The 12,044-nt window shown below is 50.4% G+C and overlaps 3 protein-coding genes across 3 annotated transcripts; 2 read left to right on the top strand and 1 right to left on the bottom strand.

The window, feature by feature from the left end:
• Positions 1 to 1,213: 1,213 nt before the first annotated feature.
• Positions 1,214 to 2,490, bottom strand: TRIREDRAFT_105393 (uncharacterized protein; the record flags this gene model as incomplete). The annotated part of the gene is made up of 2 exons (XM_006963604.1): positions 1,214 to 2,334; positions 2,406 to 2,490. The coding sequence occupies 2 exons, from the start codon at positions 2,488 to 2,490 to the stop codon at positions 1,214 to 1,216; spliced, it is 1,206 nt and encodes a 401-aa protein (XP_006963666.1).
• Positions 2,491 to 6,488: 3,998 nt separating this feature from the next.
• TRIREDRAFT_59050 (uncharacterized protein) lies at positions 6,489 to 6,836 on the top strand (the record flags this gene model as incomplete). The annotated part of the gene is made up of 1 exon (XM_006963785.1): positions 6,489 to 6,836. A coding segment is annotated over one exon (348 nt), but the record flags the coding sequence as incomplete, so codon positions are not given.
• A 1,602-nt stretch (positions 6,837 to 8,438) lies between these two features.
• Positions 8,439 to 10,855, top strand: TRIREDRAFT_105391 (uncharacterized protein; the record flags this gene model as incomplete). Its single annotated transcript, XM_006963784.1, has 3 exons — positions 8,439 to 8,583; positions 8,640 to 10,189; positions 10,397 to 10,855. 3 exons carry the CDS (start codon positions 8,439 to 8,441, stop codon positions 10,853 to 10,855), a joined length of 2,154 nt encoding a protein of 717 aa, XP_006963846.1.
• Positions 10,856 to 12,044: the final 1,189 nt, after the last annotated feature.

Below are 12,044 nucleotides of genomic sequence, written 5' to 3'. Positions count from 1 at the left end.
ACCTTTGACATCGTGGGGGCTATCACAAGAGATAAATTTGGAGCGATTGCCGTCGGGCCCTTGTACGATTGCGACGAGCAAGAAGATGGCAGCATAAAGTATTCCTCCTCAGGTCCATACAGCTCTGTCTCTGCTTTTCTCAGGGATAAATACGTCACCATCAGTCAAGAAAACGTCTGGGGAAAGGCAAAGGCCAAGGTAATGGAAGCCATCATAGCCTGCCGGCCAACCTTCGATTCTCCGCCTGGGTTTGTTCTTTGCCATCCCGACTTTGACTCGCGGAACGTTCTGGTGGATGATCAAGGCAATGTCACGGGATTCATAGATTGGGACTTTGCCCATACAATGCCACGATCAATGGGCTATGCCAGATATCCAGGATGGATCACGCGCGACTGGGATCCTCTGATGTATGGATGGCCGCACATGCCCGACTCAGAAGACTCGCCAGAAACGTTACAGCGATACCGAGCACATTACAATGCAGAGATGGGCAAGGCCCTCAAGTGGCAGGGTGACTGGAAGCTGACGGAGAAGTCGCACATTGCAGAGGCGATATGGATTGCTATGCTACATCCCATGAATCGCATGGAGATTTGTCGCAAGTTTGTGCAGGTTGCTCTGGGCGATGGCATCAAGGCATTGGATGTTCTCTACGAGATTGGGGCCGATGAGTATGGAGAAGAGGACTGGAATACTTTGACGGCAAATCTGAAGCGCTTGATATGTTGACCTTGGAAGGTGGAACGTGGTATCATCCAGCGCTATATCACATCGACAGTCGCTTTCTATCTTTGCCCGTAATGCTTCTTCACCGGGACACTGGCACTTGCAACACCCTAGTTGACGAGCGATCCTTTTGCTTGGTCGTTGTTGTCGGATGCTAAAGTCTTACCCCTATGGCTAAACCTTCATTCCCTTGAGGCTCTGTCGGGGAACTTCCATCTCAATGATGGCTGGAGACGTTATGAGGACCTCTCTGGCTCACAGCATGCTTTTGGGCCACGTTCCAACAAGAAAAAGGAGGTTTGACACAGAACGACTTGCAAGCTATCAACTTGGCAAGGACCATCGGACTACTGCTGAACAGTGGCTTCAGGAGTCACGTATCCATGGGACAAGGCTGCAGGATTAAATGGTTGTATATGCCGAATAAAACAACGACTCTAGAGCTCAGTAACCAAGCTATAGATTGTATTCCTGTCCAGAGGCACTAGGGCTTCGAGTCCGTCAGGGTATATCTTCCCAGCATTGCCTTCATCACAGATGCCGCAGTCGCTGCCGCAAATGGCTGCCACCGTTTGTTCTTGTGGCTATCAGCATAGTCGCACACTCCCTTCACAACAACGCACGGCACCTCATCCCAGGCACCAGCTCCCTCCATCTCGAAGGCGATGATGTCTCGTGGTATGGCAATCTGATCACGATGCTCGCCAGACTTCATCACCGTATCCCCCGAGGCTACGCAACCAATGAAGATCTCGGGGCACTGCGCGTCTTCTGGCGTCAGCGTCTTCTTCCACTCTAGACGCTGTCTGACAACCAGCTGCCCCTCGTCGCAGAGGAGGTTGGAGCAGAATGCTCGAGCGGCCTCCTCGCAGAGACCATCCTTCGCCTCGGTACACTTGCAGCTCTGCGATCCTCGATGCTTATGGCGGTATGTTGACGCAAAGAGCTTGTCTTCTGTCGCACCGGGGTATTGATAATTGCATCGATGCCTCTCCTGCGTGGCTCGCGACTGAAGATCCCTCAGGTATTGACAAGCCTTCTGCCTCAATCGCCTTCTGCCCAGTTCAGTCTCAAAGTTGGCGATGAGCGTGCGAACGTCTCTATTTGGTCGCCCGAGTCTGTCACAAACTGTGTCCTTGGTCACGAAGGTATTAGGATATTGTCTGCCCAGCGTGTGCTGAACCACCGTTTTGCTGATGACCACATCGCCAAGTAGAATCTCGTCTGCACCCGTGCCTGGTACGCCACCGCAGATTCCGACGAGGAGGGCAAGTTTCAGGCCGGGATAGCTGGATCGAAAACTCGCGGCCGCTCCAGCCGCAGAGGCTGTGCCCATGTTGGGTAGAAGCGCCAGCACCACATTATGCTTGCCGATTCGTCCCGTCGTGTAAGTGTTCGTATCTCCCTGCGCACGTCCATACGGCTCGTCATCCTCGTCCCAGAAGTGGTCAAAGACTAGCGATACCGCATCGTATTCAATGGACAAAGCGCAGATGATTGCGACATGGAAGTCCTCGCGACGACGCGGCTGGTCATTGTCGGACGCCTGACTCGGGGTTTCCGGTGGTGATTTTGCAGGTTCAGTCTGCCGTTGAAAAGGGTTGACTGCTTCCAATTAGCCATTAAACACTGATAAGGTGCTTTAGGGGGATATGTTGATCGTACATCCCACGAACCTGCCGTGATTGATCTGTGTGCCCCCCGCGTTGTTGTTGTTTTGAGGTCCGTTGCCTGCAGCAACATTTTGGGGGCCAGAACCATGATTGCTGATGGTGATGTTCGAAGGCATTGCCACTAACCGCTTCTCTGGAACAGGGGTGACTATTTGACGGCTTTTCCCAAGGGAAATGGCAATGGGCAGCTGGGGGTATTGAAAGCCTTCGGCTGAAATCCCAAAGCCTTAGGCAGCTTCCACGTTGCACCCATATGCAGAGCGCGACAACGTCGTGGACGACGAGGATTGGCTGAAATGTTCAGACACGAGCTGAGGTCTCCTCAACAGGTGATTTGTCGAGTTTGGCAATTCTCAGCCTCTTCATTACCCCCCTGACCAGAGCTGAGGGTGGCTTAACATTGGGTAGCAATCGCCCCAAGATGTGCCGGTTTTTTATTTCTGTTTTCCCAATCCCACCTCTCGATATCCTCACTCAATCAAAATTGCCCTCGGTAAGCCCACAAACTCCGATTGTCAAGATACATGGCCAAAACTAACAACATTGCCAAGATAACCCAACATGCCGGGTCCTATAGCATGTGAAGTAATCGCTCCGATCGGAGATTCGACATCAAAGCTCAAGAGCATCAATAAGATCCACGGAGACATCGAGAGCGTCGAGGGTCTACTTCCCGCATTCAAAGACGTGAGCAAGCATATACCAGTTGTGTGCGAGGCACTCAAAGCTGCCAAACAACACATACAACAGAGGAAAGATGATAGCACTTGCGCAGAAATGAAGCCTAGTGTAGAGGGCTGCAAAGGCAAGGCGACGAATTTGGCCGTCTTGTTCACGAAAGTTGTTCCGCGAACCGCTGATGAGAGAGTGGAATGTTATCGCTTGGCTGTGCGTGAGCTGGGCGAGAGGAGTCGTGTAGAGACCGAAAGACGCAATGGAGGACGTCCAAAACTTATTGACGGTGGATGATGAGATGCAAGCCGCAACCAGCTCCTATCTCGAGGAGCTGAGTGAGGCTCTGAAGGTGGTATCAGCAATCTCACCGTCGCTGCAGCACGAGAGCTCGTCTCTTGGTATTTACAACTACGGCTCTGGTCCGCAGAATGTGAATACAGGCACGGGGCCTCAGAACAACAATAACGGCAGCGGGGCACAGATCAACGGAGGTTCGTTTCATGGCATCAACCCTTTTCTACAGAAATAGGGCAAAGAAGCGGGACTCCTCGTCTCGCGGAATTTACTACGAAGGTATCAGAAATATGACAGGGAGCCATTAATTCCGAGTTGTATATTTTGAGTCTTTGAATTTGCATGAGCGTCTGGGTAAAATCGGTCCCAATGAGATTACAACAAACGTATGTAAGGGTAGCCTGTTTTATATACAGCATGACCAGACCGCCATATGAGGGCCAGATAAGGGAGAGACAGAGGCAGGAGAGACAGAGGCAGGAGAGACAGAGGCAGGAGAGACAGAGGCAGGAGAGACAGAGGCAGGAGAGACAGAGGCAGGAGAGACAGAGGCAGGAGAGACAGAGGCAGGAGAGACAGAGGCAGGAGAGACAGAGGCAGGAGGTTAACCCGGACAGGAGAAATGACAAGGCAACCGTGTCACCGGTAAGTCGTCGGTATCGTGGCTTGGTCTTTTCCTCTACAAGTTCTATTCAATTGGTTCAGAAGCAGCCAGCACACATAGAAAGAACCCTGCGCTACATCTCTTTGAGCTCGCTCATTGGTCAAACTCCATCCCCAGGCGCGTGTACAGAGAGTACCATAGGCTGATTTCGTTTCAGCCTCACTTGCGGGGTTGGGAGTGGAACAAGATAGAAGCATCTGTGCCCAACACAGGGCTTCTCCCCTCATCACCTTGTTCAGCCCTCGTTATATACGATTTGCTTCATACAAAGTAGAGCCTTCTTGTGGCAGTCTCTGACGGCACACAGATCTTCTCAGACAGATCAAGGCAAACCATTACGATGTCTTCGAGATGCTTCATCGGTAACCACGGCGGAGGCCCTCAGAACGTCAAAACAGGCGATGGGTCTCAGTACAACAACAACGATAGTGGCACTCAGTTCAACTACAATAATTTCTATGGCGGTACGAGAAACGGAAACACCCTCATGTGTTGTTCTTAGGCCGCTGATTCATGACAGTCCCTCTGAAAGACCCAAAGACGGAAGAGGCTGAGAGACTCAAGAAAGAAAAAGAAGGTCAGTGGACCTGTCCACTCTGTGGTTCATTAAGGCAGGCCCTAGTGATACTAACAAATAGAACCTAGACTGTCTGCTTTCACTCAGCTACCAAACCATGGACGATCGAAGGACCGATATATCAAGTGCCCTTCCCGGAACTTGCGATTGGGTTCTCGACTCTGAGCAATTCCGGAAGTGGCACAACCGCGAAGACGTTTCGAGCCATAACGGGGTGCTATGGGTGCAAGGGAAACCAGGCACTGGAAAGTCGACGCTGATGAAGCATATTCTTGAGAAGTGCGAAACGAAGTTCTCCGAAAAGCATTTGATTGCAGCACACTTCTTCAATGCCCGAGGGGACCGCTTCGAACAAACGCCTCTTGGCATGCTACGCTCGATATTGTACCAGTTGGTAGACAAAGAACCCTCTATATACGAGCAATTCATTCCACTGTTCCGGGAAAAATGGCAAAAACACAGAGAGTGGGAGTGGCGAGAGGAAGAACTGAAGCAATTTCTGCTCTCAGAGACACAACGCTATTCAAAGCCAATGCTGCTTCTCATTGACGCTTTGGATGAGTGCAGCGAATCATATGTGCGGGAGGTCGTGCATTTTCTCGAGGACCTCAGCATCAACGCGGAAGCACACCTCATACTTTGTTTATCCAGTCGCCATTATCCAAACATCACAATGCAAAAGCGTTTGCAGCTGGTCGTGGAAAGGACATTGCAGCACGATCATGATATCAAGGTATACGTTGGCAAAAGATTGACTAATCCAGATGAGAATATCAAGAGAGAGCTTCTGAAAAATGCATCTGGCGTCTTCTTGTGGGTTGTTCTTGTTGTCGAGATGCTTAACAAAGCACATGACGAAGGCAAACTTGAGGCAATGCGCAAGAGGTTGAATGACATCCCCCGAAATCTCGACGAAGTCTTCCAGGACCTGTTGACCAAAGACAATGAGGAGAAGCAGGAGACCGTCTTCATGCTTGACTTTGTTCTATTCGCAAGACGACTTCTAAGGGCCGAGGAGCTGTATTTTGCCACGATGACCCATATTCATGCTCAAGATACGGGACCCTGGGACTCAGAGAAACTGACGCAAGATGTTATACGGCGGCGTATCATTCAATCCTCGAGAGGTCTTATCGAAGTACGGCAAGGCGGCACAAGCACTGTTCAGTTCATCCATAAGTCTGTCAACGATTTTCTTCTTCGAAACAAGAGACTGCAGTTATTAGACCCGTCCCTCTCGCCAAACATCATTGGCACGAGCCACGAACGCCTCGAGTCTACCTGCATGGCGTATCTTATGATGGAATCTCTTGCATCAGCAAAGAGTCGGGACGAAGTCAAGGAACTGAAGCCAGAATACCCATTTCTAGAATATGCTTCTGTGTATATGTTCGACCATGCGGAAGAAGCGGAAAGCAGTGGTGCCAGGCAGGCTGGGTTCTTGCAAAAGTTGAGTGAGGATCATGCCACCTACGAGCGGGTGAGGCTGCTCCACAATGCTCTCGAGGAGTCTCCTGGATCAGGGTGCACCAAAAGAGCCAGCTTGCTCTATATGTTGGCATTCCATGGATACAGTGGGCTAACAAAGTCATTGCTGGAGATGCGAACTGATCCCAACGCTGGCGGAGGACTTTTCGGCACTGCACTCCAAGCAGCTGCAGCAAAAGGCAACAAACAGGTTGTCGCAGTGCTGCTAGAAGGAGGCGCAGACGTTAACGCTCAAGGAGGGTATTATAATACCGCACTTCAAGCAGCTGTCGTAAGAGGCGATACAACCATGATGAGAATGCTATTGAAAGCAGGAGGAGATGTCAACGCCCAAGGAGGACGTTATCACACGGCTCTTCAGGCTGCTGTCGAGATGGCTAGTGACGATATGACAGAGATCGTGGCATTGTTATTAAGAGAAGGCGCAAATATCAACACTCAAGGAGGAATGTTGGGGACTGCCCTTCAGGCAGCTGCAACAAGGGGCGATGAAACCATGGTGGCATGGCTATTAAGAGAAGGCGCAAATGTCAATGCTCGAGGAGGACATCACGGCACTGCGCTCCAGGCAGCTGCAGCACATGATTCAGAGACAATTGTGGCAATGCTATTAGCGGAAGGCGCGAATGTCAATGCTCGAGGAGGTTTTTGGGGGACTGCGCTTCAGGCAGCTGCAGGACAGGGCCATGAAGCCGTGGTTGAATTGCTGCTTCGGAACGGTGCCGACGTCAACTTACATGGGGGAGCGCTTGGCACTGCACTCCAAGCGGCTACTTTCCGCGGTCATAAAAGCATTGAAGAACTGCTGCTTCATGCAGGGGCAGATCGGAGAAGTCCAAGTGCAGTCACCATCGCTTTGCTTCAAGAGGCCAGAGATGCTGGAGATGTCGAAGAAGTCCTGGAGATATTGCGCAGGGAGCGGAGAGACGGCAACAATCGAGACATCCATCGCTTCGCGCTTAGGGATTCTATAAGAAATGACTGGCCAGGGGTGATGGAAGTTCTGGTTCAGAAAGAGGTGAATGCTGAAACCCAATGGATGTTTGACTCTGCACTCGTCTATATCATTCAGCAGGACACGGAAGAATCAGTGAAGATCCTGCTCGAGAAAGGAGCAAATCCAAATGTCGATGGCGACTCTTTTCCAGGTGCTCTGGAGATGGCCGTCGCTAGCGAAGAGGAAGAGATGATGGCATTACTCATTGAAAACGGCGCGAACGTCAACATTGGAAGCTGCAGCGCCAATAATGAGGCAGGAGCTCAGGATATTCAGATACCTGTCGCGATCTACATATGCCTGGCTACTTTGATGATGGGATTGCTGTTGATGGACTTGAAAAATCTTGTGCTTTAGCGAGCTTTACGACCTGAAAGCGGGACGTGAGAATTACCAGTATACATACGATGTTCTTCTCAGCAGGGGCAATGTCAGTAGTCCTCTGACTGTTGAGATTGAAGTAAGACCTTGAAGAGGCTGTGGTTACGAGAGGCGAACAACGTGAAAGGGAGGCTCTCTAATTTGAACGTGGGAACACTTGTGTGTAACACCCGCAGCAGCTGGATAATCATAATGTTGAACACGTTTCATTATCCAGAAATTGTGATACGCGTGTAGCTGTCTGCTAAGTGTCTTCATTTGCAGCAACTCTCATATGGAGGAAGGCATAAATGTACGAGCTGCATGCCTTGGCCATCTGCTGGACGCCACTGATGTCCTTCATGACAGATGAAGGGTTATATTGGCTGTGCTGATACCCGACAATGGCGGAATTTTAGAGACGAGGGCACTCACGGTGTTCATAATGGCCTTCAAAACCCCTCTCCATCTTGTCATAGTCCTTTCCTACTGACCAAAGTCCTCAACATAATTATGCCCAAACATGGTAGCCTCCTTCGCCGTCATAAATCCATCACGAGCCCGAGCAGGGGTTTATCGTGAACACAGAGAACTCCAATTACTAGCTTGACTATAGATCTATCCTACACGACCCCTTTTATTCCATGGGAAAGCCCGCGATGGCAAAAGGATATAGAAGCTCTACCTGCACATCTCATAGGTACAATGATACCTAGGTACTTTACCCAGAGGTATGCCATTGCTGGCGCTATCAGGCGTGCTTACCGAAGTTTATTGTTTAGAGTCGACAACTGTAGCAGTCATTACCGACTTGTCATGAGTAGAGCTTGTGAGTCGCGAGTATATCCCGAACTGTTGACGCAGTAACAATACCTAGGTAGTCAACATAGCTTGCAAGGGCCGAAACCTACACGCAACTTGACTGTGTTTTCACCATTTCCGTGAGGTGCATAGGTAGCCGACCGACGTGCCTCTGTCGCCATGTTCGACCCAGCAGACTTAGAGCTCATCAGGGGCATCTCCCTCACGTACGAGCTGGAGATTGTCCACGCCTCGTTCAACGTCATGTGCCGCAGCCTGGACTTGCCCCTAATTTGTGGATCGCTCCACGACTTTGAACCAAGGCGTAAGACACAGTCGCCGGTCAAATTGCAGAATATAGACCCTGACTTGCTTTTACAGAGTTACGGCTTCTTGCGTGTACGCTATTCAATGGGCTTCTGTCGGCTTTGCCTGAGAACAGCCGTTTGAGGGCTTCCCTGAGCGTCCTCGCGTCTTCGATGCTTCCAAGCTCCGACGCTCTGGGCTCCGACGCCATGGATCGCATTATACTGCTCATCGAGACAGCAATTCATTCCCCAAATACAATGCTGGTCTGGGACCTCGTACTTCGGGAAATTTCCCTCCTCACGGGGTTCGCTCCCTCCCAGCCCATCGACCCTCGATCAACCGCAAAGGATGGCGGATCGGAGCAAAGAATAAAGCGAATCCGAGAACATGTCCAGAGAGAGACCTTCAAAGAGATACAAGGATGCACATTCTTGGGTGTGGGAGGATTCTTTGAGAAGTTCTTTGAAGGGAAAGACTGGACGGAGGATGTTCGAAAGGTTTACGGATTACTCAAGAAACAGCATGTCAACAACATGTGGGCTTTCTTCCGCGCATCGCCGAGCATATCCGAGATGATGAGATGGCTAGACTTTCTGCAAGACCATATTCTCAAAGTGCAGCATCGTAACTTTTGGGAGGTGAATCTTCCGAGCGAGCTGACTGAAGGCATCACAGGAGGCCGGCTCGATCTATGCGTCAAAGGAAAGCCGGAAGAGCCGCCTCTGACCACGAGCGAATGGGAAGATATTCTAGTCATTGGCCAATTAACGACCGAGGGTGCTCTCAAGAAGCGGCTGGTGCAGCTCGCCTGCTACGCCCGACATCTGTTTGACTACCAACCGACTCGCCGATATCTTCACGCATTCACCATCTGTGGGAGTATGCTGGAGCCATGGGTGTTTGACCGCTCGGGATGCTATAGCCCAGGCGCGTTCAATATCCACCAACACCCAGAACGATTCATTCGGGTAATGGCAGGGTATATCATGATGAGTGGAGATGACCTGGGTCTCGACACATTTGTACAGCGAGAGGGGCGTTCCCGCTTCATAGACGTCGTGGGCCCAGAGGGTGACAAGAAGAAGCTATACTTGTCTCCGGCCCTCCTCGACCATCGGCCTACCATTGTATCCTGCGCTACATCGTGCTTCCTTGGGAAGCACGCAGACTCCAATGCCCACGACCATGTCATCAAGTTTTCGTGGCCACAATATCACGAGAAGAATGAAGCGGCTATTCTCCAACTAGCCCAGGAAAGGGGTGTCCAAGGCATTGTCCGATTGGTCACTCACTCCGAGATCACGACTATCAATGAGATGCGCAGAGGCATGACGTTTGGAAGATGTTGCAATTTTGATGATACCGCCAGCGTCATGCCAAGGCCTTCGCAACCGCTGCTGGCATCTCAGCCTTTGACCAGCAAGAGCACTGGAACATCAGAAAGTTCAACAAGCGAATCGAAGAAGCGCGGCTCAACCGAAGGAGTCTTGAATCGTCAACGACTTGAGGACAACAGTCAATTGCCAGGCCAGAAGAAAGAACTCACGCTCAAGGGAAAACGGGGGATCAACCGAGACATTATCAGTCAATGGTTCTGGCAACACCGCATCTTCCGCTGTGTGGTCATCTATCCTCCAGGCCGACGTATCTAGGAGTATCAGTCGCCCATGGAGTTGTTGATGGCCATCCGAGATGCGATCAAGGCGCATCAGTCGTTATATGTCAAAGGAAAGATGCTTCACCGGGACATATCGGAGAGAAACATTGTCATAACCGACGCGAAGAAGACTGGCTTTTCGGGCATGCTGATTAACTTTGACCTTGTTTAGGAGATGGACAAGGGGCCGGTCAAAGCACGGAATCGTGTGGGCACGAAGGAGTTTATGGCCATTCGTGCGCTGCGTAGTATTGAGCACACTTACCGGCAGGATCTCGAGTCGTTCTTCTATGTTTTACTCTGGCAACTCATCGCACGCGGGTGGGATTTTGTGGGTAGAAAGAACCCCGTTGTTCTCAGTGAGCTGCACGGTTGGCTTGCTGCCAGTTCTTTCGAGCATCTTGCGAGGAACAAGCAAGCCAATATGGACAAGCACTGTTTCGAATCGGTCCTGGCAGAGTTTCCGGTCGAGTTTGAGCGTCTCAAGCCGTTCTGCCGCACCCTGCGATCTATCTTGTTCCCGATGAAGGACGGTGCCATGTTTACTGGGACACCGTTTGATTCAAACACTTTGTACGGAGAGATTCTGGAGGCTTTTGACGAGATTATTGCTAAAGGACAGAGAGACTGAGTAGGGAATAGGTGAAGGATAACAGGGGGGCATTGGGGGGGTTTGCACTGCTCGGAGTACTGGACTTGGGCTTGGTTGCTGTTTGTGAAGTTCATTCTGATATTACAAGTAGGCTCTCCAGCAGATTCATACGATAGAACATGACATGATTATCCTTGAATCACCAGGTGGCTTATCGCTGTACCGACGTCCGAGTCTGGTTTCTGATTCAAAGACACTGGGCAAGAACATAGCTGAGAACGTAGCGACGACCGACACACTTGACCTTTGAGTATTGCCATTACTCAGACAAGCAAGCAGATAATAGAAGTGGCGGGAAAAGAAGAATCATGTCTTGCAAATCGTGAACTGACCAATCTTCCAGTTGAAGAAAATTGACCAGATGTTGGTTGAGGTTGAGTTTAGATCATGGTGTTGTCAATAGAAGTGATGGAAAGGCTTTATATATCAAAATAATTCAGTCGTATTCAACGAGCCGCCTGAGCTCAATCGGGACAAGCGTACTTGGACTTCAAGTCACGTGACCTGGCCCGGTTAGCTCAATCGGTAGAGCGTGAGACTCTTAGTCGAGAACACGTTCTGATGCAATCTCAAGGTTGCGGGTTCGACCCCCGCATCGGGCTTTTCCTATATAAACACCTGATTGAGATCAAGGCGGTTTCTTTTTTTGCTCTTTACGGTGCCGTTTTTCTTTTGTTTCTTTTTTGTTTCTTGTCCTTTTTTCTGTTCTTCTATCTTTGTTTTCCTTTCCCTTCTCATTGTATCTTGAGGGAATGATGAGAGAGATGATTCTTTCTGCCTGCTTCGTGATAATACCTGATAAGGCTCAAGCATAATCGCACATTTTAATACACAGGCGGGTACCAAAAGAAAGACTAGGAAATGGCCATCTGTCTTTCTATTCACAAGTCCTCGATCGACAAGTTTGCCGGTTTTCCGGAGACTAGTCAACAGTAATCCCGTCAACTCACCGAGACTGGGGGGAGAGGCACCGAATAGCTTCGGACTAGACGCACCTCGCGGGCCGACTGTCCCTTGTCAACTTCGTACTTTTATGCGATCCTGCCGAAAGTCCCTGACAACAGCGCCCATAATTCTGGGGGGCGGTGATGATGTCTTGAGGATAGGATGGCCTTTATATACGGCGGTGTGTGCAGGAGAGGGTGACTGCTGGAGTTGAGCTTTTGTC

Source organism: Trichoderma reesei (genome assembly GCF_000167675.1).
Source record: "Trichoderma reesei QM6a unplaced genomic scaffold TRIREscaffold_5, whole genome shotgun sequence".
In the NCBI taxonomy this organism is placed as follows: domain Eukaryota; kingdom Fungi; phylum Ascomycota; class Sordariomycetes; order Hypocreales; family Hypocreaceae; genus Trichoderma; species Trichoderma reesei.
Note: the sequence above shows the minus strand (reverse complement) of the source record. Positions and strands in the feature narration are given on the sequence as shown.